The following is a 26,359-nucleotide window of genomic DNA, read 5'->3' as shown; positions in this document are numbered from 1 at the left end:
AGTAAACACATAAAAACACGACAAACTTGTCGAGAGGGCATGAAAAAAAAAAGTGGCAATAATTTCCAAGAATGACGTTTCCCAAAAAGAAAACCAACACGCCAAATGTCCGGCACACCTGGACTAAATATTAGGACTGGGTTATGAAACAATATCAATAGAAATCGCAATAAGCACATACTCGATATTAATTATATATATATATATATATATATATATATATATATATATATATATATATATATATATATATATATATATATATATATATATATATATATATATGTATATATATATATAAATATGTATGTATATATATATATATGTGTGTATATAATATATATGTAAATATACACATATATATACACATTTATACACACATATATATATATATATATATATATAGTATGCTGCGATGAGATGGCAACTTGTCCAAGGTGTACACCGCCCTCCGCCCAATTGTAGCTGAGATAGAAACCAGCGCCCCCCGCAACCCCAAAGGGGGAATAAGCGGTAGAAAATGGATGGATGGATATATATATATATATATATATATATATATATATATATATATATATATATATATATTCACATACAAATATATGCATATATATATATATATATTTATATATATAAATACATCATACATACATATATTTATACATATATATACAGTATAGATATACATAAGTATACATACACACACAAATATATATATATATATATATATATATATATATATATATATATCCACCCATCCATCCTCCTCCGCTTATCCGAGGTCGGGTCGCGGGGGCAGCAGCCTAAGCAGGGAAGCCCAGACGCTCCTCTCCCCAGCCACTTCATTCAGCGCTTCCCGGGGAATCCTGAGGCGTTCCCAGGCCAGCCGGGAGACATAGTCTTCCCAACATACCAACATCTTTAAATGATGATATTCACCACTATTGTAAATGTTATATGGTATTGTGAATAAACTTGTGAAAACGTGTCCTGGGTCTTCCCCGTGACCTCCTACCGGTCGGACGTGCCTGAAACACCTCCCTAGGGAGGCGTTCGGGTGGCATCCTGACCAGATGCCCGAACCACCTCTGCAGCTTTACTTGGAGCTCCTCTCGGATGGCAGATCTTATCACCCTATCTCTAAGGGAGAGCCCCGCCACTTGACGGAGGAAACTCACATCGGCCGCTTCTACCCGTGAGCTTGTCCTTTCGATCATAACCCAAAGCTCATGACCATAGGTGAGGATGGGAACATTGATCGACCGGTAAATAGAGAGCTTTGCCTTCCGGCTCAGCTCCTTCTTCACCACAACGGATTGATACAGAGTCCGCATTACTGAAGACGCCGCACCGATCCGCCTGTCGATCTCACGATCCACTCTTCCCTCACTCGTGAACAAGACTCCGAGGTACTTGAACTCCTCCACTTGGGGCAGGGTCAACCCCCAACTGGCACTCCACTCTTTTCCGGGCGAGAACCATGGACTCGGACTTGGAAGTGCAGATTCTCATCCCAGTCGCTTCACACTCTGCTGCGATCCGATCCAGATGAAGCCATCAGAACCACATCATCTGCAAAAAGCAGAGACCTAATTCTGCATCCACAAACCGGATCCCGTCAACGCTTTGACTGCGCCTAGAAATTCTGTCCATAAAAGTTATGAACAGAATCGGTAACACAGGACAGCCTTGGCGGAGTCCAACCCTCACTGGAAACGGGTCCGACTGACACTGATCGTACAGGGAGCGAACCGCCACAATCAGACAGTCCGATACCCCATACTCTCTGAGCACTCCCCACAGGACTTCCCGAGGGACACAGTTGAAGGCCTTCTCCAAGTCCACAAAGCACATGTAGACTGGTTGGGCAAACTCCCATGCACCCTCAAGTACCCTGCCGAGAGTATAGAGCTGGTCCACAGTTCCACGACCAGGACGAAAACCACACTGTTCCTCCTGAATCCGAGGTTTGACTATCCGGCGTAGCCTCCTCTCCAGTACACCTGAATGGACCTTAACGGGAACGTTGAGGAGTGTGATCCCACGATAGTTGGAACACAACCTCCAGTTCCCCTTCTTAAAGAGAGGAACCACCACCCCGGTCTGCCAATCCAGAGGTACCGCCCCCGATGTCCACGCGATGCTGCAGAGTCTTGTCAACCAAGACAGCCCCACAGCATCCAGAGCCTTAAGGATCTCCGGGCGGGTCTCATCCACCCCCGGGGCCTTGCCGCCGAGGAGCTTTTTAACTACCTCAGCAACCTCAGCCCCATAAGTAGGAGAACACACCACAGATACCCCATGCACCGCTTCGAGGAGGTCTTCAAAGAATTCCCTCCACCAATCCACAATGTCTGCAGTCGAAGTCAGCAGAACACCATCCGCACCCTACACGGTGTGGACAGTGCACTGCTTCCCCTTCCTGAGGCGGCGGGTGGTGGTCCAGAATCGCTTCGAAGACGTCCCAAAGTCGTTTACCATGGCTTCCCCGAAATCCTCCCATGTCCGAGTTTTTGCCTCCGCAACCACTGAAGCCGCACACCGTTTGGCCTGTCGGTACCTGTCCGCTGCCTCCGGAGTCCTATGAGCCAAAAGAACCTAATAGGACTCTTTATTCAGCTTGACGGCATCCCTCGCGGCCGGTGTCTACCAACGGGTTCTTGGCACCAACTACCTTGTGGCCACAGCTCCAATCAGCTGCCTTGACAATAGAGGTGCGGAACATGGTCCACTCGGACTCAATGTCCCGCACCTCCCTCGTGACATGTTGAAAGTTCTTCCGGGGGTGGGAATTGAAACTCTCTCTGACAGGAGACTCTGCCAGACGTTCCCAGCAGACCCTCACAATGCGTTTGGGCCTGCCAGGTCGGTCCGGCATCCTCCCCAACCATCGCAGCCAACTCACCACCAGGTTGTGATCGGTAGAAAGCTCCGCCCCTCTCTTCACCCGAGTGTCCAAAACATGAGGCCGCAAATCCGATGACACAACTACAAAGTCGATCATGGAACTGCAGCCTAGGGTGTCCTGGTGCCAAGTGCACATATTGACACCCTTATGTTTGAACATGGTGTTTGTTATGGACAATCTGTGATGAGCACAAAAGTCCAATAACAAAAAAACACTCGGGTTCAGATCCGGGCGGCCATTGTTCCCAATCAGGCCTCTCCAGGTTTCACTGTGTACCCAAAATGGCGGGTACTCTTATCTGCTGCTTGGCGCGTAAGCGCAAACAACAGTCAGGACCCGTCCCCCCACCCGAAGGCGCAGGGAAGCTACCCACTCGTCCAATGGGTTGAACTCCAACGTGCAGGCTTTGAGCCGGGGGGCAACAAGAATTGCCACCCCAGCCTGTCGCCTTTCACTGCCGGCAACGCCAGAGTGGAAGAGAGTCCAGCTCCTCTCGAGAGAAGTGGTTCCAGAGCCCTTGCTGTGCGTAGAAGTGAGTCCGACTATATCCAGCCGGAACTTCTCCACTTCGCGCACTAGCTCAGGGTCCTCCCTCCCCAGTGAGGTGACGTTCCACATCCCAAGAGCTAGTTTCTGTAGCAAAGGATATGACCGCCTAGTGCCCTGCCTTCGGCTGCCGCCCAGCTCACATCGCACCCGACCTCTATGGCCCCTGCTATGGGTTGTGAGCCCATTGGAGGGGTGACCCACATTTCCTCTTCGGCTGTGCCTGGCCGGGCCCCATGGAAATAGGCCCGGCCACCAGGCGCTCACCATCGTGCATATAATATATATAGTTAAATTAAATTAAATAATACAATTACATACATTTATACAGTACATATACCCTGCCTAGTTGCCTGGATTTCAAACTACCTCACCGATAGGCCACAGTACATCAGACTGAAGGACATCACGTCTGACACTGTGATCAGCAGCACAGGAGCACCGCAGGGAACGGTGCTGGCCCCTCTTCTCTTCACCCTGTACACCGCTGACTTCTGCTACAACTCAGAGCTGTGTCACATCCAGAAGTACGCAGATGACACAGCCATTGTCGGGTGCATCAGGGATGGCAGAGAGGAGGAGTTTCGGAGCCTGGTGAGGGACTTTGCTGTCTGGTGCCACAGGAACCTCTTGCAACTCAATCTGTCAAAGACCAAGGAGCTGGTAATTTACTTTGGGAGGTCAAGTCCAAGGTCACAACCTATTGTGATCGAGGGTGTCGAGGTACATTTCATAAAGAAATACAATCATGTGTGCTTACAGATTGAATCCCTGCAGACTGTATTGATCTATATTGATATATATAATGTATATATTTAGTTTTTCATGTTGATTTAATAATTTAAAAAAAATGTATATGTATTTTTTTTTCTTTTTTTTTTTTTTTCTTTGCGGCCCGGTACCGGTCCGGTCTGTGGACCGGTACCGGGCCCCGGACCGGTGGTTGGGGACTACAGTCTTAGGGTACATTAAACATCTGTTTCTTATTGCAGTTTAGTCCTTAGATAAAAAAGTGAACATACTAAACAACTTGTCTTTTAATATTAAGTAAACAAACTCCTAATTAGTCTGCTGACGTATGCAGTAAAATATTGTGTCATTAATTATTGTATTTTGTCAACATTATTAATCTACTTGTTCATTTACTGTTAATATCTGCTTTTCCTGAGGGAACTCTACTGAAAGAATCAATAAAGTACTATCAATCTATCTACTTTCTCTTTCAACATGTTTTATCTACACTTCTGTTCAAATGTAATAATCACTCATTCTTCTGTTTTTTGGATACTTTACATTAGTTTTGGATTATAAAAAAAATTTTAGGTATGGATCCGATATCAAGTAGTTACAGAATCATATATTGGTCATATTCAAAGTCCTCATGTGCTCAGGAACATATTTCTTGAGTTCATAAACATACGTAATATATATTTTTTTAAAGGCAAAAAATATTTGGTGACGATAAAAAACATTGATGTAATCATAAGAGTATCAACTAAATACGCTATTGTACTTGGTATCATTACAGTGGATGTCAGGTGTAGATCCACCCATGACGTTTGTTTACATTGTGACGCACGTGAGCTACGGTGTGTAGTGAAGCATGTTTAGCTATTCCTCGTCCTGCAGGGATGATACTTGCAAGAAAAGTACGTTATTTGTTGCCATGTAGGCGAGGATTAGTGATTTAGAAGTAACTAAAACACTGCAGACTGCGGATGGACTTCAGCCGCTAGCTAGCCATGTCTTAAAGCACCTGTTCCTGAGTGCGTTTCAGCGTCATAACTACACCTTTGGTTTTTACACCCCAAAAAAAAAAATATATATATACATATATATATATATATATATATATATTTGTGTATATGTATATATATTAGGGCTGAGCAACGATTAAATATTTTAATCGAAGTTAATCGCACTATTTCTCCGATTAATCGCGATAACTGCATTGTATACGCAAAGCCCAATAATGAATTCAAAAGTAGTGTGTAATGCACCTTTATTGGAATATTCTCCCACATGAACAAAAGCGCCAAAATATTTGTTGTGCAAACACAATTTAAATCAGTCCTTGTTAAACAGTAGCAGTTAAATAGCATATTTTATGAAAATCAACTCAAAAAATGTAAATACAAACATTTAAGCTTATTGCCACTGCCAGGGTATTTAAGTTATCCTGTTTGTTATGGAAAATAAATATAATCTACATACAAATCTCTGAGCCACAAACATAACATCCGAACAGGCAATTTCTGAGGTAACAGCAGGAACATTTTTTTTTATCAGGGTCTTATGTTTAAAAAAACCTATATTATAGGTAGTGGGCTGTTTTAGGGAATTTTTGATCAAATTATCCGTAGTAGCAATATTAATAAGGTTGTGTTTATTCTGCGTAGTGCACTTAAAATAAGTATGACCATATCTAGGAATTGATATTATGGGAATTTTCTGATTGTTTGCTTGGTGCTTTGATAAACTGAACACATATACATGGTACTATTTGTGATGTTATGAGCCAGGGAAAAAAAGAACTACCCTTCCCAGCATGCAACAGGAGTGACGAGCATGCGCGGTAGCACGGTATAGGTTGTGTCGCCATGACGGCATCTTGTATGTTGTGATATGCACGCTCTGAAAGTAAACGTTAAGAACTCAGCCAACACTCCTCGTCTGCATTATTGATAAATAGACAGACAACACATATACTCCGCTGCTTCACAGGCCGCTGGATGTAGCCGGCAAAGTATTCCCATGCTAGCTAGCCTGTCTAGCAAGCACGCATCATTCAGTCCAAAACGGCCCGATCTATCCACATTCAGAATTGTCTGGCGGTCGTAAGTGATCCCGGAGTGACCAGGCTGTAAGCCAGCCATGAAATTTGCAGAATTGTCCAGTATTTATGCCAAATGTTCCATCTTTACCAAGAGCCCCTCGACGCCGAAGTACATCCGGGATATGCCATCTTGTTAAGAAAAGGCATTAACAAAATAAAAGCATGTAAACAACATATGCAAATGTGCGATAAAATAATTGTCGGCGTTAATAGATTGATGAGTTAACGCGTAATTAACGCATTAATTTGCCCACTCCTAATATATATATATATATATATATATATATATATATATATATATATATATATACACATACATATACACACGTACATATATATGTATACATATATATATATGTATGTGTGTTTATGTATGTATATGAATATATATATATATATATATATATATATATATACATACATATACACACATACATATATATGTATACATATATATATCCATCCATCCATTTCCTATATATATATGTGTCTGTATATATATATATATATATATATATATATATATATATGTATATATATATACATACATACATATACACATTCATATACAAACCCTGTTGCCATATGAGTTGGGAAATTGTGTTAGATGTAAATATAAACTGAATACAATGATTTGCGAATACTTTTCAACCAATATTCAGTTGAATATGCAACAAAGACAAAATATTTGATGTTCAAACTTGTAAAAAAAATAATCATTAACTTTAGAATTTGATGCCAGCAACACATGACAACCAAGTTGGATAAGGTGGCAATAAATACTGATAACGTTGAGGAATGCTCATTAATCACTTATTTGGAACATCCCACAGGTGTGCACGCTAATTGGGAACAGTTGGGTGCCATGTGAAACCTTTCAATCCGGTTTCAGGGCAAATCCCTCCACGGAGACAGCCCTCGCAAAAATGACTAATGATCTATTGCTAACGATGGATTCTGATGCGTCATCTATGTTGCTGCTCCTCGATCTTAGCGCTGCTTTCGATACCGTCGATCATAATATTTTATTAGAACGTATCAAAACAAGAATTGGTATGTCAGACTTAGCCCTGTCTTGGTTTAACTCTTATCTTACTGATAGGATGCAGTGTGTCTCCCATAACAATGTGATCTCGGACTACGTTAAGGTAACGTGTGGAGTTCCCCAGGGTTCGGTCCTTGGCCCTGCACTCTTCAGCATCTACATGCTGCCGCTAGGTGACATCATACGCAAATACGGTATTAGCTTTCACTGTTATGCTGATGACACCCAACTCTACATGCCCCTAAAGCTGACCAACACGCCGGATTGTAGTCAGCTGGAGGCGTGTCTTAATGAAATTAAACAATGGATGTCCGCTAACTTTTTGCAACTCAACGCCAAAAAAACGGAAATGCTGATTATCGGTCCTGCTAGACACCGAACTCTATTTAATAATACAACTCTAACATTTGACAACCAAACAATTATACAAGGCGACACGGTAAAGAATCTGGGTATTATCTTCGACCCAACTGTCTCCTTTGAGGCACACATTAAAAGCGTTACTAAAACGGCCTTCTTTCATCTCCGTAACATCGCTAAAATTCGCTCCATTCTGTCCACTAAAGACGCTGAGATCATTATCCATGCGTTTGTTACGTCTCGCCTCGACTACTGTAACGTATTATTTTCGGGTCTCCCCATGTCTAGCATTAAAAGATTACAGTTGGTACAAAATGCGGCTGCTAGACTTTTGACAAGAACAAGAAAGTTTGATCACATTACGCCTGTACTGGCTCACCTGCACTGGCTTCCTGTGCACTTAAGATGTGACTTTAAGGTTTTACTACTTACGTATAAAATACTACACGGTCTAGCTCCATCCTATCTTGCCGATTATATTGTACCATATGTCCCGGCAAGAAATCTGCGTTCAAAGGACTCCGGCTTATTAGTGATTCCCAAAGCCCAAAAAAAGTCTGCGGGCTATAGAGCATTTTCCGTTCGGGCTCCAGTACTCTGGAATACCCTCCCGGTAACAGTTTGCGATGCCACCTCAGTAGAAGCATTTAAGTCTCACCTTAAAACTCATTTGTATACTCTAGCCTTTAAATAGACTCCCTTTTTAGACCAGTTGATCTGCCGTTTCTTTTCTTTTTCTTCTATGTCCCACTTTCCCTTGTGGAGGGGGTCCGGTCCGATCCGGTGGCCATGTACTGCTCGCCTGTGTATCGGCTGGGGACATCTCTGCGCTGCTGGTCCGCCTCCGCTTGGGATGGTTTCCTGCTGGCTCCGCTGTGAACGGGACTCTCGCTGCTGCGTTGGATCCTCTTTGGACTGGACTCTCGCGACTGTGTTGGATCGATTATGGATTGAACTTTCACAGTATCATGTTAGACCCGCTCGACATCCATTGCTTTCCTCCTCTCTAAGGTTCTCATAGTCATCATTGTCACCGACGTCCCACTGGGTCATTATTGTCACCAATGTCCCACTGGGTGTGAGTTTTCCTTGCCCTTATGTGGGCCTACCGAGGATGTTGTGGTGGTCTGTGCAGCCCTTTGAGACACTAGTGATTTAGGGCTATATAAGTAAACATTGATTTATCGATTGATTGATGATTGGGTGTAAAAGCAGCTTCCATGAAATGCAAAGTAATTCTCAAACAAGGATGGGGTGAGGGTCACCACTTTGTAAGTAAATTGTTGAACAGTTTTAGAACAACATTTCTCAACGAGCTATTGCAAGGAATTTAGGGATTTTACCATCTACGGTCCGTAAAATCATCAAAAAGTTCAGAGAATCTGGAGAAATCACTGTACGTAAGCGATGATATTACGGACTTTTAATCCCTCAGGCGGTACTGGATCAAAAACCGACATCAGTGTGTAAAGGATATCACCACATGGGCTCAGGAACACTTTATAAAACCAATGTCAGTAACTACAGTTGGTCGCTACATCTGTGAGTGCAAGTTAAAACTCTACATATGTATATGTATATATATATATATATATATATATATATATATATATATATACATACATATACACACATATATATGTATAAATACATATATATATATATATACACACACACACACACACACATATACACACACACACATATACACGCGCGCACACACAAATATATATATATATATATATATATATATATATATATATATATATGCCTAATAAATATATGTATGCAGAATTCATCAAATACATACTTTTGTGTAAACAAAGACTTCATCATTCAGGCAGAGATATACGTCACAAACAGTTTGTGTGTGCGTGCATGTGTGTGTGTGTGTGTGTGTGTGTGTGTGTGTGTCTGTTCATATTGTGTGTGACAGTGACATTTAAGGGCCGAGCAGTAAGTGGGCGTGAGGTTGCTCAATGAAAAGGCCACACTGTGTAACGCCACAGAGGGAGGCCATGCTTGACATCTGTGTGTGTGTGTGTGTGTGTGTGTGTGTGTGTGTGTGTGTGTGTGTAAATTAGCAAGTCTTGTCTCATGCTGCATACTGTGTCCAATTTCAGCAGAAGCAGCGACAGAACATCAAAACCTACAAAAGCAGCCCTACACCAAACTCCAAAGAAAAAGTGTCCCTTTTAGGGTTTTGCCGCATGCTTGCTATAGAAATTGACTTCCAGAAGAACATTGAAGCATTTGGGAATGCATCACTGAGAGCTCCTCTCTAGTACAAAGATCAATCACATGTCACCTGTTGCTCCAGAGGAACAACTATTACAACTTTGTTTACCACTGACCGGCAGTCAGTTTGTGAGCAGCGGGGGTGTGGCCAGGAGGTGAGGTGGCGTGATCGACGTCATTGTAGAATTTGCATAATTGGCTATGTTGCATTTATTTTTGATAAAGACTAAACTTAATATATACTTTTAAAGATCAGCCTGTTATAAGTTATTTGTATAAACATATTTTTATGTTTAAACGCAGACACACACACACACGTACGCCCTTGCTAGTGAGCAGCTCATCGCCAAGATAAGTACAACTTCATTGTCTAATTTCACAATTAACTTATCATTAGCATGAATGTATCTCTAGCGCAGATCTCAATCATGTTTTGACACGCCACCCCAGGGTAACCAACTTTTTTTTTTCTAACACAAAAGATGCTATCACTGCATAAAAGGGCCTGTTTGGAACTTCCTCACAGTTACATTTTTCTAGGGGGACAATTTGTTTGCGCCCCGTTTTTTGTTTATTTATCTGTGTCAAGTTATACGCTATTGCCTCTCACGCTCCCCCCAAAAGTGAAAGTTTATTAATGTATGTATGTCAAGATATACGCTATTACACTCTTGCCTCTCAAGCCCACCCTGAGGTGAATGTTTACTAATTTATCTTTGTCAAGGTATACAATATTGCCTCTCACACTGAGAGAAAATAATGTTCATTTAAATATCTGTGTGCGTCAAGTCATTCACTATTGCCTCTCACGCCCCCCCAGAAGTGAAAGTTTATTTATTCATGTGTCAAGATTTACACTATTGCCTCTAACACTTCCCTGAAGTGAGTTATTTAATTTATCTGTGCCAAGTTATATGCTATTGTCTCTCACGCCCCCCCAAGGTGAAAGTTTATTCATTTATCCGTGCCAATATATACGCTATTACCTCTCACGCTCCTCTGAAGTGAAAGTTTATTCATTTAAATGTGCCAAGCTATACGCTATTGCCTCTCACGCCCCGCCTGAAGTGAAAATGTGTTCATTTATCTGTGCCAATACACTATTACGCTATTGTCTCTGACACCCCCCCAGAAGTGAAAGTTAATTAATTTGTGTGTCAAGATTTACGCCATTGCCTTTCACGCCCCCCAGAAATAAAAATGTATTAATTTATGTGTGTCAAGATTTACGCTATTGCCTCTCACGCCCCTCTAGCAGTGAAAGTGTATTCATTTGTCTGTGCCAAGCTATACGCTTTTTCCTCTCACGCCCCCCTGAAGTAAAAGTTTATTCATTTATCTGTGCCAACATATACGCTATTGCCTCTCACGCCTCCCCTGAAGTGAAAGTTGATTCATTTATCTGTGCCAGGATAAAAGCTATTACGCTATTTATTGCCCTTCATGTCCTCTCTGAAGTAAAAGTTTATTTATTCATCTGTTTCAAGATTTACGCCATTGCCTCTCACGCTTCCCTGAAGTGAAAGTTAATTCATTTATCTGTGTCAGGCTATACGCTATTGCCTCTCACGCCCCCCCGAAGTGAAAGTTTGTTCATTTATCTGTGCCAATATATATGCTATTACGCTATTGCCTCTCACGCTCCCCTAAAGTGAAAGTGTATTCATTGATCTGTGCCAAGCTATATGCTATTGCCTCTCACGCGCCCCTGATGTGAAAATGTATATATTTATCTGTGCCAATATATATGGTATTGCCTCTCACGCCCCCCCTGAAGTGAAAGTTTATTCATTTATCTGTGCCAACGTATTAGTGAAGTGAAGTCAATCAATCAATCAATCAATCAATGTTTACTTATATAGCCCTAAATCACTAGCGCTTTTCTCTAGTGACTCAAAGCGCTTTTACATAGTGAGACCCAATATCTAAGTTATATTTAAACCAGTGTGGGTGGCACTAGGAGCAGGTGGGTAAAGTGTCTTGCCCAAGGACGCAACAGCAGTGACTAAGATGGCGGAAGCGGGGATCAAACCTGGAACCCTCAAATTGCTGGCACAGCCATCTACCAACCGAGCTATACCAGTTATTGCCTCTCACGCCCCACTGAAGGGAAAGTTTATTCATTTATCTGTGCCAAAATATACGGTATTGCCTCTCAAGGCCCCCCAAAAATTAAAGTTTATTAATGTATGTGTGTCAAGATATACACTATTACTCTATTGCCTCTCACGCCTCCCAGAAGTGAAAGTTTATGCATTTATCTGTGGCACTATAAATGTTATTACACGATTGCCTCTCACGCCCTCTTGAAGTGAAAGTGTGTTCATTTATCTGTGCCAATATATATATATTACTACGATATTGCTTCTCACGCCACTCCAGAAGTGAAAGTTTATTAAGTTATGTGTCAAGATTTACCCTATTATGCTTTTGCCTCTCACGTTCCCACTGAAGTGAAAGTTTATTCATTAATCTGTGCCAAGATATAGGCTATTGCCTCTCACGCACCGCCAAAAATCAAAGTTTATTAATGTATGTGTGTCAAAATATAGGCTATTACACGATTGCCTCTCACGCCCCCCAGAAGTGAAAGTTTATTAATTTATGTGTGTCAAGATATAGGCTATTACACGATTGCCTCTCACGCCCCCCAGAAGGGAAAGTTTATTAATTTATGTCCGTCAAGATTTACGGTATTGCCTCTCACATTCCCACTGAAGTGAAAGTTTATTCATTAATCTGTGCCAAGATATACGCTATTGCCTCTCACACACCCCCAACAAAGAAAGTTTATTAATGTATGTGTGTCAAGATATAGGCTATTACACGATTGCCTCTCACGCCCCCCAGAAGTGAAAGTTTATTGATTTATGTTCGTCAAGATTTACGGTATTGCCTCTCACGTTCCCACTGAAGTGAAAGTTTATTCATTAATCTGTGCCAAAATATACGCTATTGCCTCTCACACACCCCCAAAAATTAAAGCTTATTAATCTATGTGTGTCAAGATATAGGCTATTACACGATTGCCTCTCACGCCCCCCAGAAGTGAAAGTTTATTAATGTATGTGTGTCAAGATATAGGCTATTACACGATTGCCTCTCACGCCCCCAAGAAGTGAAAGTTTATTAATTTATGTTCGTCAAGGTTTACGGTATTGCCTCTCACACTCCCCTGAAGTGAAAGTTAACTCACACCCCCCCTACCCCCCGCAACCCCCTCACACACATGTAACAACGCCTCTGTTTGAGGAGCACTGCTTTAGCGCTGCCTACCTTGTCGCTGTCCACGGTGTTCTGCGAGGTTCTGGAGGCGATGGAGATGGTGTCCGGCTGGCTGCCGCCGTCCCCTTGGCTGTCTCCGTCTTCGCCTCCGTCCCTGAACAAACACGTTTCACGAGCTGGCGTTATTTATTTTTTATTTTTTGATGTGTAACATGTCATCCTCCAGTGATAATACACTTTAAATTGATATTTAAAATACTAAGAAATGCATTTTATCTGCGGTAATGGAAGAGATTATTATTAATTTAGTGAAGTGCTCCACACTGTGTATGGAGACACATAATTAGCTGCTAGCTTGTCAGCCGGCAGACTTAAGATGAATACAGTGTCCTACAAGGGATCACCATTAACAGGCATTAATCGCCAATAATCGTCATAATCGCCAATAATATGCATTAATCAGCATTAATCCCCATTAATCAGCATTAATCGCCAATAATATGCTATAATAGGCATTAATCGCCATTAATCTGCATTAATCTTCATGAATCGGCATTAATCGGTATTAATCGGCAAAAATATGCATTAATCCGCAATAATCTGCATGAATCAGGATTAATTTGCATGAATCGGCATATTCTGCATTAATCTGCATTAAATTGCATTAATCGGGATTAATGGCCAATAATATGCATTATGCGGTATTAATCACATGAATCAGCATTAATTGCCATTAATCTGCATTAATTACCATTAATATGCATTAACCGGTATTAATCTGCATGAATCAACACCAATCGCCATTCATCTGCATTATTCTGCATTAATCGCAATTAACCTGCTTTATTCTGCAATAATGGCATTAATCGGGATTCATCACCAATAATACGCATTAATCGGTATTAATCTGCATGAATCGCCATTAATCTGCATTATTTTGCATTGATCGCCATTAATCTGCATGAATCGGCATTAATCTGCATTATTCTGCATTTATCGATAGTAATCTGCATAAATCGACATTAACCGCCATTCATCTGCATTATTATGCATTAATCGCCTTCAACCTGCTTTATTCTGCATTAATTGGCCTTAATCGGGATTAACCACCAATAATATGCATTGATCGGTATTAAACTGCATGAATCAACATCAATCAACATTCATCTGCATTAATCTACATTAATCGCAATTACCTGCATTATTCTGCATTAATTGGCATTAATCGGGATTAATCACCAATAATATGCAATAATCGGTATTAATCTGCATGATTCGGCATTATTCGCCAATAATCTGCATGAATTGGCATTAATCGCCATTAATCTGCTTTAATCACCATTGATCTGGATGGATCAGAATTAATCTGCTTTATTCTGCATGAATCGCCAATATGCATTAATCGGCATTAATCTGCATGAATTGGCATTAATCTGCATTAATCGGCATTTACTTGGATTGATCTGCGTTAATCACCAATAATCTGCAATAATCGCCATTAATCTGAATGATCGCCGTAATCTGCAAGAATATGCGTTAATAGTATAGAATAGAATAGAATAGAATAGAACAGAATAAAGTAAGTACTATATTGATCCCCAGGGGATATTCAGCACCACAGTTTGCTCACAGTAGACAATAAATACTATACAGCATTATTCACATCATACTCCTCTCTGAGCTGCCACCTTATCGTGGTGGAGGAGTTTGCGTGTCCCAATGATCCTAGGAGCTATGTTGTCCGGGGGCTTTATGCCCCCTGGGAGGGTCTCCCAAGGCAAACAGGTTCTAGGTGAGGGATCAAACAAAGAGCAGCTCGAAGACCTCTATGAAGAAGACAAAACATGGACCCAGATTTCCCCTGCCCGGACGCGGGTCACCGGGGCCCCCCTCTGGAGCCAGACCCGGAGGTGGGGCACGATGGCGAGCGCCTGGTGGCCGGGCCTGTTCCCAGCCCGAAGAGGCAACGTGGGTCACCCCTCCAATGGGCTCACCACCCATAGCAGGGGCCATAGAGGTAGGGTGCAATGTGAGCTGGGCGGCAGCCGAAGGCAGGGCACTTGGCGGTCCGATCCTCGGCTACAGAAGCTTGCTCTTGGGACGTGGAACGTCACCTCACTGGGGGGGAAAGAGCCTGAGCTAGTGCGCGAAGTGGAGAAGTCCCGGCTAGATATAGTCGGACTCACTTCGACGCACAGCAAGGGTTCTGGAACCACTTCTCTGGAGAGGGACTGGACCCTCTTCCACTCTGGCGTTGCCGGCAGTGAGAGGCGACGGGCTGCGGTGGCAATTCTGGTTGCCCCCCGGTTTAAAGCCTGTACGTTGGAGTTCAACCCGGTGGACGAAAGGGTAGCCTCCCTCCGCCTTCGGGTGGGGGGACGGGTCCTGACTGTTGTTTGTGCTTACGCACCAAACAGCAGTTCAGAGTACCCACTCGTTTTGGGTACACTCGAGTGAGTACAGGAAAGTGCTCCCCCGGGTGACTCCCTTGTCCTACTGGGGGACTTCAACGCTCATGTTGGCAACGACAGTGAAACCTGGAGAGGCGTGATTGGGAAGAATGGCTGCCCGGATCTGAACCCGAGTGGTGTTTTGTTATTGGACTTTTGTGCTCGTCACAGTTTGTCCATTACAAACACCATGTTTAAACATAAGGGTGTCCATATGTGCACTTGGCACTAGGAAACCCTAGGCCGCAGTTCCATGATCGACTTTGTAGTTCTGTCATCGGATTTGCGGCCTTATGTTTTGGACACTCGGGTGAAGAGAGGGGCGGAGCTTTCTACCGATCACCACCTGGTGCTGAGTTGGCTGCGATCGTGAGGGAGGATGCCGGACAGACCTGGGAGGCCCAAACGCATTGTGAGGGTCTGCTGGGAACGTCTGGCAGAGTCTCCTGTCAGAGAAAGTTTCAATTCCCACCTCCGGAAGAACTTCGAACATGTCACGAGGGAGGTGCTGGACATTGAGTCTATATGTACTATTATAATATTTTAATATGTACTACTTTAATAATAGGCTCATAGGACTCCGGAGGCAGTGGACAGGTACCGACAGGCCAAGCGGTGCGCAGCTTCAGCGGTCGCGGAGGCAAAAACTCGGACATGGGAAGAGTTCGGGGAAGCCATGGAAAACGACTTCCGGACGGCTTCGAAGCGATTCTGGACCACCATCCGCCACCTCAGGAAGGGGGAGCAGTGCATTATCAACACCGTGTATGGTGCGGATGGTGTTCTGCTGACCTCAACTGCGGATGTTGTGGATAGGTGGAAGGAATACTTCGAAGACCTCCTCAATCCCACCAACACGTCTTCCTATGAGGAAGCAGTGCCTGGGGAATCTGTGGTGGACTCTCCTATTTCTGGGACTGAGGTCGCTGAGGTAGTTAAAAAGCTCCTCGGTGGCAAGGTGAAGAGATCCGCCCGGGGTTCCTTAAGGCTCTGGATGCTGTGGGGCTGTCTTGGTTGACAAGACTCTGCAGCATCGCGTGGACATCGGGGGTGGTACCTCTGGATTGGCAGACCGGGGTGGTGGTTCCTCTCTTTAATAAGGGGGACCGGAGGGTGTGTTCCAACTATCGTGGGATCACACTCCTCAGCCTTCCCCGTAAGGTTCATTCAGGTGTACTGGAGAGGAGGCTACGCCGGATAGTCGAACCTCGGATTCAGGAGGAACAGTGTGGTTTTTGTCCTGGTCGTGGAACTGTGGACCAGCTCTATACTCTCGGCAGGGTTCTTGAGGGTGCATGGGAGTTTGCCCAACCAGTCTACATGTGCTTTGTGGACTTGGAGAAGGCCTTCGACCGTGTCCCTCGGGAAGTCCTGTGGGGAGTGCTCAGAGAGTATGGGGTATCGGACTGTCTTATTATGGCGGTCCGCTCCCTGTACGATCAGTGACAGAGCTTGGTCCGCATTGCCGGCAGTAAGTCGAACACATTTCCAGTGAGGGTTGGACTCCGCCAAGGCTGTGGTTTGTCACCAATTCTGTTCATAACTTTTATGGACAGAATTTCTAGGGCGCAGTCAAGGCGTTGAGGGGTTCCGGTTTGGTGACCGCAGGATTAGGTCTCTGCTTTTTGCAGATGATGTGGTCCTGATGGCTTCATCTGACCGGGATCTTCAGCGCTCACTGGATCGGTTTGCAGCCGAGTGTGAAGCGACCGGAATGAGAATCAGCACGTCCAAGTCCGAGTCCATGGTTTTCGCCCGGAAAAGGGTGGAATGCCATCTCCGGGTTGGGGAGGAGACCCTGCCCCAAGTGGAGGAGTTCAAGTACCTAGGAGTCTTGTTCACGAGTGAGGGAAGAGTGGATCGTGAGATCGACAGGCGGATCGGTGCGGCCTCTTCAGTAATGCGGAGGTTGTACCGATCCGTTGTGGTGAAGAAGGAGCTGAGTCGGAAGGCAAAGCTCTCAATTTACCGGTCGATCTACGTTCCCATCCTCACCTATGGTCGTGAGCTTTGGGTCATGACCGAAAGGATAAGATCACGGGTACAAGCGGCCGAAATGAGTTTCCTCCGCCGTGTGGCAGGGCTCTCCCCTAGAGATAGGGTGAAAAGCTCTGCCATCCGGGAGGAACTCAAAGTAAAGCCACAGCTCCTTCACATAGAGAGGAGCCAGATGAGGTGGTTCGGGCATCTGGTCCGGATGCCACCCGAACGTCTCCCTAGGGAGGTGTTTAGGGCACGTCCAACCGGTAGGAGGCCACGGGGAAGACCCAGGACACGTTGGGAAGACTATGTCTCCCGGCTGGCCTGGGAACGCCTCGGGATCCCCCGGGAAGAGCTAGACGAAGTGGCTGGGGAGAGGGAAGTCTGGGTTTCTCTGCTTAGGCTGTTGCCCCCGCGATGGATGGAAAGATGGATGGATTATTCACATGTGAATAATATAAATATATTATACATATATTCTACTTTTAAGTGCAGTCAAGAATGAACCTATGCATTACACAGTCTGATGGCTGTTATTCTGCATTAATCGGCGTTAGTCGCCATTAATCTGCATTAATCGTGATTAATCGTCAAGGCAATCACATACCTTTCTTTGAATATGGGTCGATACTGATCGGTGGCCGATACTAAAAAAACAAAAACGCTTTCAACCAAAATGGCCGACTTATTTTATAGCATGTCTCTTGAGACTTTTTTTGTGTATTAACATAAAAATTATTTTGCTAAGTGAAATTTTTCAATCAGCCTTGTATTTTTGAGCAGGGAAAAACAAAAAAAACTCAAAACAAAACAGAAATTTTAAGAAATTTCCTAAAATGGTGCAGTTGTAATTGTTTTCGAAAGGGTATTTTGCAAAATGAAAGCGTCACCTCTTGGCGGTGTTCCGAGGTTTGGCGAGTGCCGCCGTCTTTGGCAGCTGAACGGGCTCTTTCAGCGCCCCCTTCAGGTGGGTCATTCTCTCCTGGATCACCTCCCTGATGTTCTTGATCCACTCCTGCTTGGCCTCCACACCCGACGCCTGCACCACCGGCAGCAAGCCATGCGTTACATAACATCCATGTTCCATACATACGGTGTAGTCCATTGCCGGCATGTTAACTCTCGAAGCTAACTTCACAGGTATAGACCTCTTTTGGGAGTTGGCCCACACTAACACTAACTATTTTAGCTCATTCTGCAGGTATACTAATTGGGGTCGTATATTTTGGTTCTTAATGGATGCTAACAGCATGTGAGAAATAACAAAAATATTTGTCTCTGAGGTGTACACCTGTGAAATTCACTAATAAAATAGCATGCTAATGTAAACGTGCATATCATAACAAAATACATGCCTCTAGGTGATAAAATTAGCTAAAAACGCTAGCATGCTATTGTTAACATGCTAAGAGTTAACATACATCACATATCACAATATTTGACTCTGACATGTACGTCTGTAAAATTACCTAAAAAGCTACCGTGCAAATTTTAGAATGCTAACATTAAAATACGTTAATAATGTTAAAGTTAAAGTACCAATGAATGTCACACAAACTCTTGGTGTGGCGAAATTATTCCCTGCATTTGACCCATCACCCTTGATCACCCCCTGGGAGGTGAGGGGAGCAGAGGGCAGCAGTGGTGCCGCGCCCGGGAATCATTTTTGGTGATTTAACCCCCAATTCCAACCCTTGATGCTGAGTGCCAAGCAGGAATGAGTCCGATTTTTATTGTCTTTGGTATGACTCGGCCAGGATTTGAACACACAACCTACCGATCTCAGGGCGGACACTCTAACCAATAGGCCACTGACTAGTGTGCACAGATTCAAACCGTTCCAAAGTCAAAATGAAATAAAAAGCTAACTTGCAAACGTTTTTGGCTAACTTTACAGGTATAAACCTCACAGTCATACATTTTGGTAATTGACGCATACACACTGTTAGCATGTCGGCTATATCAGCTAATTTCGCAGATGTATGCTTGAGTGATACATTTGATTACTTGATGGCTGCTAACAGCATGTGTGAAATAACAACATATTTGACTCTGAGGTGTACACCTGTAAAATTAACTAAAAAAGTAGCATGCTAAAGCCAACTTGCTAACGTTTTTGGCAAACTTTACAGGTATGAACCTCACAGTCATATATTTTGGTACTTGACGCATACACACTGTTAGCATGTCGGCTATTTCAGCTAATTTTGCGGGTGTACGCTTGAGTCATACATTTGATTACTTGATGGCTGCTAACAGCATGTGTGAAATAACAAAATATTTGACTCTGAGGTCCATCCATCCATCCATCCATCTTCTTCCGCTTATCCGAGGTCGGGTTGCAGGGGCAACAGCCTAAGCAGGGAAACCCAGACTTCCCTCTCCCCAGCCACTTCGTTTAGCTCTTCCCGGGGGATCCCGGGGCGTTCCCAGGCCAACCGGGAGACAAAGTCTTCCCAACGTGTCCTGGGTCTTCCCCGTGGCCTCCTACCGGTTGGACGTGCCCTAAATACCTCTCTAGGGACACGTTCGGGTGGCAACCTGACCAAATGCCCGAACCACCTCATCTGGCTCCTCCCGATGTGAAGGAGCAGCGGCTTTACTTTGAGTTCCTCCCGGATGGCAGAGCTTTTCACCCTATCTCTAAGGGAGAGCCCCGCCACACGGCGGAGGAAACTCCATTCGGCCGCTTGTACCCGTGATCTTATCCTTTCGGTCATGACCCAAAGCTCATGACCATAGGTGAGGATGAGAACGTAGATCGACCGGTAAGTTGAGAGCTTTGCCTTCCGGCTCAGCTCCTTCTTCACCACAACGGATCGGTACAACGTCCGCATTACTGAAGACGCCGCACCGATCCGCCTGTCGATCTCACGATCCACTGTTCCCTCACTCGTGAACAAGACTCCTAGGTACTTGAACTTTTCCACTTGTGGCAGGGTCTCCTCCCCAACACCAAGATGGCATTCCACCCTTTTCCGGGCGAGAACCATGGACTCTGACTTGGAGGTGCTGATTCTCATTCCGGTCGCGTCACACTCGGCTGCGAACCGATCCAGTGAGAGCTGAAGATCCCGGTCAGATGAAGCCATCAGAACCACATCATCTGCAAAAAGCAGAGACCTAATCCTGCGGTCACCAAACCGTAACCCCTCAACGCCTTGACTGCGCCTAGAAATTCTGTCCATAAAAGTTATGAACAGAATCGGTGACAAACGACAGCCTTGGCGGAGTCCAATGCTCACTGGAAAGTGTCCGACTTACTGCCGGCAATGCGGACCAAGCTCTGGCTCTGATCGTACAGGGAGCGGACCGCCACAATAAGACAGTCCGATACCCCATACTCTACGAGCGCTCTCCACAGGACTTCCCGAGGGACACGGTCGAATGCCTTCTCCGAGTCCACAAAGCACATGTAGACTGGTTGGGCAAACTCCCATGCACCCTCAAGAACCCTGCCGAGAGTATAGAGCTGGTCCACAGTTCCATGACCAGGACGAAAACCACACTGTTCCTCCTGAATGCGATGTTCGACTATCCGGCGTAGCCTCCTCTCCAGTACACCTGAATAAACCTTACGGGGAAGGCTGAGGAGTGTGATCCCACGATAGTTGGAACACACCCTCCGGTCCCCCTTCTTAAAGAGAGGAACCACCACCCCGGTCTGCCAATCCAGAGGTATCGCCCCCAATGTCCACGCGATGCTGCAGAGTCTTGTAAACCAAGACAGCCCCACAGCATCCAGAGCCTTAAGGATCTCCTGGCGGACCTCATCCACCCCTGGGGCCTTGCCACCGAGGAGCTTTTTACCTACCTCAGCGACCTCAGTCCCAAAAATAAGAGAGTCCACCACAGATTCCCCAGGCACTGTTTCCTCATAGGAAGACGTGTTGGTGGGATTGAGGAGGTCTTCGAAGTATTCCTTCCACCTATCCACAACATCCGCAGTTGAGGTCAGCAGAACACCATCCGCACCATACACGGTGTTGATAGTGCACTGCTTCCCCTTCCTGAGGCGTCGGACGGTGGTCCAGAATGGCTTCGAAGACGTCCGGAAGTCGTTTTCCATGGCTTCCTCGAAATCCTCCCATGTCCGAGTTTTTGCCTCCGCGACCACTGAAGCTGCACACCGCTTGGCCTGTCGGTACCTGTCCACTGCCTCTGGCGTCCTATGAGCCAAAAGGACCCGATAGGACTCCTTCTTCAGCTTGATGGTATCCCTCACCGCTGGTGTCCACCAAGGGGTTTTAGGATTGCCACCCCGACAGGCACCAACTACCTTGCGGCCACAGCTCCGATCAGCCGCCTCGACAATAGAGGTGCGGAACATGGTCCACTCGGACTCAATGTCCAGCACCTCCCTCGTGATATGTTCAAAGTTCTTCCGGAAGTGGGAATTGAAACTTTCTCTGACAGGAGACTCTGCCAGACGTTCCCAGCAGACCCTCACAATGCGTTTGGGCCTCCCAGGTCTGTCCGGCATCCTCCCCCACCATCGCAGCCAACTCACCACCAGGTGGTGATCGGTAGAAAGCTCCGCCTCTCTCTTCACCCGAGTGTCATTGTCGTTGCCAACGTGAGCGTTGAAGTCCCCCAGTAGGACAAGGGAATCACCTGGGGGACCACTTTCCAGTACTCTCTCGAGTGTTCCCAAAAAGGGTGGGTACTTTGAACTGATGCTTGGTGCGTAAGCACAAACAACAGTCAGGACCCACCCGAAGGCGGAGGGAGGCTACCCTTTCGTCCACCGGGTTGAACTCCAAAGTGCAGGCTTTGAGCCGGGGGGCAACAAGAATTGCCACCCCAGCCAGTCGCCTCTCACTGCCGGCAACGCCAGAGTGGAAGAGGGTCCAGTCCCTCTCGAGATAAGTTGTTCCAGAGCCCTTGCTGTGCGTCGAAGTGAGTCCGACTATATCCAGCCGGAACTTCTCGACTTCGCGCACTAGCTCAGGCTCTTTCCCCCCCAGTGAGGTGACGTTCCACGTCCCAAGAGCTAGCTTTTGTAGCCGAGGATCGGACCGCCAAGTGCCCTGCCTTCGGCTGCCGCCCAGCTCACATTGCACCCGACCTCTATCGCCCCTGCTATGGGTGGTGAGCCCATTGGAGGGGTGAACCACGTTGCCTCTTCGGGCTGTGCCCGGCCGGGCCCCATGGGAACAGGCCCGGCCACCAGGCGCTCGCCATCGTGCCCCACCTCCGGGCCTGGCTCCAGAGGGGGGCCCCGGTGACCCGGGTCCGGGCGAGGGAAATCTGGGTCCATGCTTTTTCTTCTTCATAATGGTCTTCGAGCTGCTCTTTGTCTGATCCCTCACCTAGAACCTGTTTGCCTTGGGGGACCCTACCAGGGTGCATAAAGCCCCCGGACAACATAGCTCCTAGGATCATTGGGACACGCAAACTCCTCCACCACGATAAGGTGGCAGCTCAAAGAGCTGAGGTGTACACCTGTAAAATTAACTAAAAACCTAGAATGCTAAAGCCAACTTGGTAACGTTTTTGGCAAACTTTACAGGTATAAACCTCACAGTCATATATTTTGGTACTTGACGCATACACACGGTTAACATGTCGGCTATTTCAGCTAATTTCGCGGGTGTACGCTTGAGTCATACATTTGATTACTTGATGGCTGCTAACAGCATGTGTGAAATAACAACATATTTGACTCTGAGGTGTACACCTGTAAAATTAACTAAACAACTAACATGCTAATTTTAACATGTTAACATGCTAAAAGCTAGCATGCATCAAGTATCAAGATATATTACTCTGAGGTGTCTATCGTACCTGTAAAACTTGCTAAAAAAGTATAGCATGCTTATGTCTACAGATTCCAAACCGTTTCAAAGTCAAAATGCTCCTTACTAAAAAGCTAACTTGCTATCATTTTTGGCTAACTTCATTCTTTAGCAAGTTTTGCCGTTGTACTCTTCAGAGTCATACATTTTAGTACTTGATGGATGCCAACAGCCTGTGAGCAATAAAATATTGGACTCGGGGGCGTATATCTGTAAACTTAACTCAAAATATAGAATTCTAATGTTAGCATATTAACATGCTAAAAGAGTTAACAGCCGCCAAGTATCATATTATATACAAGTAACATGCTCATGACAACCGATTCAAACCGTTCCCCAGTCAAACTGATCCATGCTAAAAAGCTAACATGTTAAAGTTTTGGGATAATTTTGCATGTGCGTTATTGTCCATCATCTACTTGCCTTCAGCACCGTCTTGTTGTCAGACGAGGGCGTCCTTCCGGCCCAGAGAGCAAATTTACACGGGTCGCCTTCGATGTGCTCCGTCACCCCCAACTCTGACGTCTGCAAACATCAAAAACAATCAGATAAAAATCAAAAAAGAAAAAGAATAAATCAATAAAATAAAAACAAATAAAAATAATAATCATTAAACAAATGGCATACGAGTGAAATAATATTTGATTTAGTATTATTTAAAAAAAATTTCCAATGCGGTTTTGGCTTCTCATCTAAGATTTTGGGTGTTAAATTGGAGCTAAGTTGATTGATCGTGATGAAAGCTAAAGCAGCAAAAATGAAAACTAATAGAATATTGACACACCAACTAGGACTACAGGTTAAATGTTTGAAAAATTTTCTAAAATTAAATTAGCACTTTAACAGTTAGCATGTGCCACTTAAGTTATACAGTATGATTCTAAGGTGTGTGGCTGTGAAATCAGCTTTAAAAGTTAGTATGCTAGCATGCCAATGATGGCATGTTAACAGTTAGCATTTATCAAGCACAAATGTATATGACTATGTGGTAAATGGTTGAAAAAATAGCAAAACAAAGTTATCATGTGTCACCTAAATTATACAGTATGATTTTAAGGTGTGTGGCTAAGCTTCAAAAGTTAGCATCCTAATGATAGCATGTTAACAGTTAGCATTTATCAAGTACAAAGTTGTATATCTATGTGGTAAATGGTTCAAAAAAGGTAAATGGTTGGAAAAATATCAAAATAAAAGTTGGCATGGTAATAGTTAGCATGTGTCACACAAGTTATACGGTATGATTAAAGGTGTATGGATTTACAATTAGCTTTAAAAGTTAGCATGCTAATGGTAGCATTTTAACAGTAAGCATATACTAAGTACCAAGTTATATATGACTATGGGGTAAATGGTTGGAAAAATAGCAACAAAAAAACCTTAGCATGTGTCACAAAAGTTATACAGTATGATTAAAGGTGTATGGCTGTGAAATTAATTTGAATAGTTAGCATGCTTGCATGCAAATGCTAGCATGCTAACAATTAGCTTATATCAGGTACCAAGTTACTGTATATGACTATGTGGTAAATCGTTGAAAAAACAGCAACTTAAAGTTAGCATGCTAACTGTCTAGCATGTTATACGGTATGATACTAAGGTTTGTGGCTGTGAAATTAGCTTTAAAAGTTAGCATGCTTGAAAACTAATGTTAGCATGTTAACAGTTAGCATACCGCATTTCCTTGAATTGCCGCCAGGCTGCTAATAGATATAAAACTTCTTCTCACTCCTGCACTTACCAAAGGCATGCAGTAAAAATGTGAGTGTGATGTAAGCTTGGACCTTAAATCCTATTGAATAGCTCTTAATCTTCTTCCCTTTATGCGGTTTCAAATTACCGGTATTGAAATCAGCCTCCTCCATTTTGAAAATGATGACAGGGGAAGTGTCACTCGTGACCTCACGAGTTTGACCAGGTGGTAATACTAAGCATGCAATAATTATTTTGGGAAGCGAGTTTGACCCGGCAGGCACATACTATATGCTCTGCGGCAATTCAAGGAAATATGGTATATCAAGTACCAAGTTATATGACTATGGTGTAAATGATTGGAAAAAATTGCAAAAAAAAGTTAGCATGTGTCACACAAGGTATAAAGTATGATTAAAGGGGTACGGCTGTGAAATGACCTTATAAAGTGTCAATAAAAAAGGAGTGTGTGGAAGTGGACTGAAGGGCCAAAGTACACACTACTGCCCCCTGCTGGTCGGTGTACTGCACTCACCAGTAGTTTGTGTTTGTATTGATATTTGGTTCTTCCGGATGAGTCCTTGAATTCCTTGCTGAAGACCAGAGAGAACTCGAACAGGAAGAGGTGTCGGTCCCGCCCCTTTCGGATGAGGGAGCGCGGGTCCCACACCTGGAAACTGTCCTGCAGGATCAGCTCGCCCTGAACCTCCAAGTTCTCCTCGAAACCTGCAAGGGAATGTAAGACGCTGTAATCGACGCCTCTCAACTGCAGAGAGTACCAGGCACTTACTGTGTGGAACACATTCACATATACAGTAGTCTTAACTGTTATTAATTCACCTTTTGTATTCATTTCTTATTACACCTTTTATATGATTTCTTATATTTTATTTTATTATTTCACCTTTCATATTGTTTCGGATATTATATTTTATTATTACACCTTTTATATAATTTCTTATATTTTATTTAGTTTTATTTTATTATTGCACATTTTATGTAATTTATTGTATTTTATTTTATCTTATTATTGAAAGTTTTGTATCAATTCTTATATTTTATTATTGCAACTTTTATTTTATTTCTTACATAAAATAAAAATCATTAAGCGTTGACCGGTCTGCGGATACAAAAAGGTTGGGGACCACTGCCTTAGGGATCTGCTCCAGTTTTGTTGTTCTTTGAACCTGTTCACATCAATAATGACAATAAAAGTATATTCTATTCTATTCTAAATAATATAAATATTTCAATGTATATATTCTGATGATTAACTTGTGTGAT

The 26,359-nt window shown here is 44.0% G+C and overlaps 1 protein-coding gene across 2 annotated transcripts in view; it reads right to left on the bottom strand.

The window, feature by feature from the left end:
- The window catches only part of LOC133537848 (kalirin-like), a 229,473-nt gene that overhangs the window by 85,829 nt on the left and 117,285 nt on the right, over positions 1-26,359 (bottom strand). For both annotated transcript variants that reach the window (XM_061878920.1, XM_061878919.1), the window contains exons 35-38: positions 25,611-25,801; positions 23,810-23,911; positions 18,479-18,627; positions 13,210-13,312 (exon numbers count right to left, since the gene is read on the bottom strand). In XM_061878920.1, the coding sequence (XP_061734904.1) occupies positions 13,210-13,312; positions 18,479-18,627; positions 23,810-23,911; positions 25,611-25,801 (545 nt within the window). The remainder of the gene's footprint in view (positions 1-13,209; positions 13,313-18,478; positions 18,628-23,809; positions 23,912-25,610; positions 25,802-26,359) is intronic.

Source organism: Nerophis ophidion, linkage group LG19, assembly GCF_033978795.1.
Source record: "Nerophis ophidion isolate RoL-2023_Sa linkage group LG19, RoL_Noph_v1.0, whole genome shotgun sequence".
Classification (NCBI taxonomy): Eukaryota; Metazoa; Chordata; class Actinopteri; order Syngnathiformes; family Syngnathidae; genus Nerophis; species Nerophis ophidion.
The sequence above is the reverse complement of the archived record's forward strand: the minus strand, read 5'-3'. Positions and strand labels throughout refer to the sequence as shown.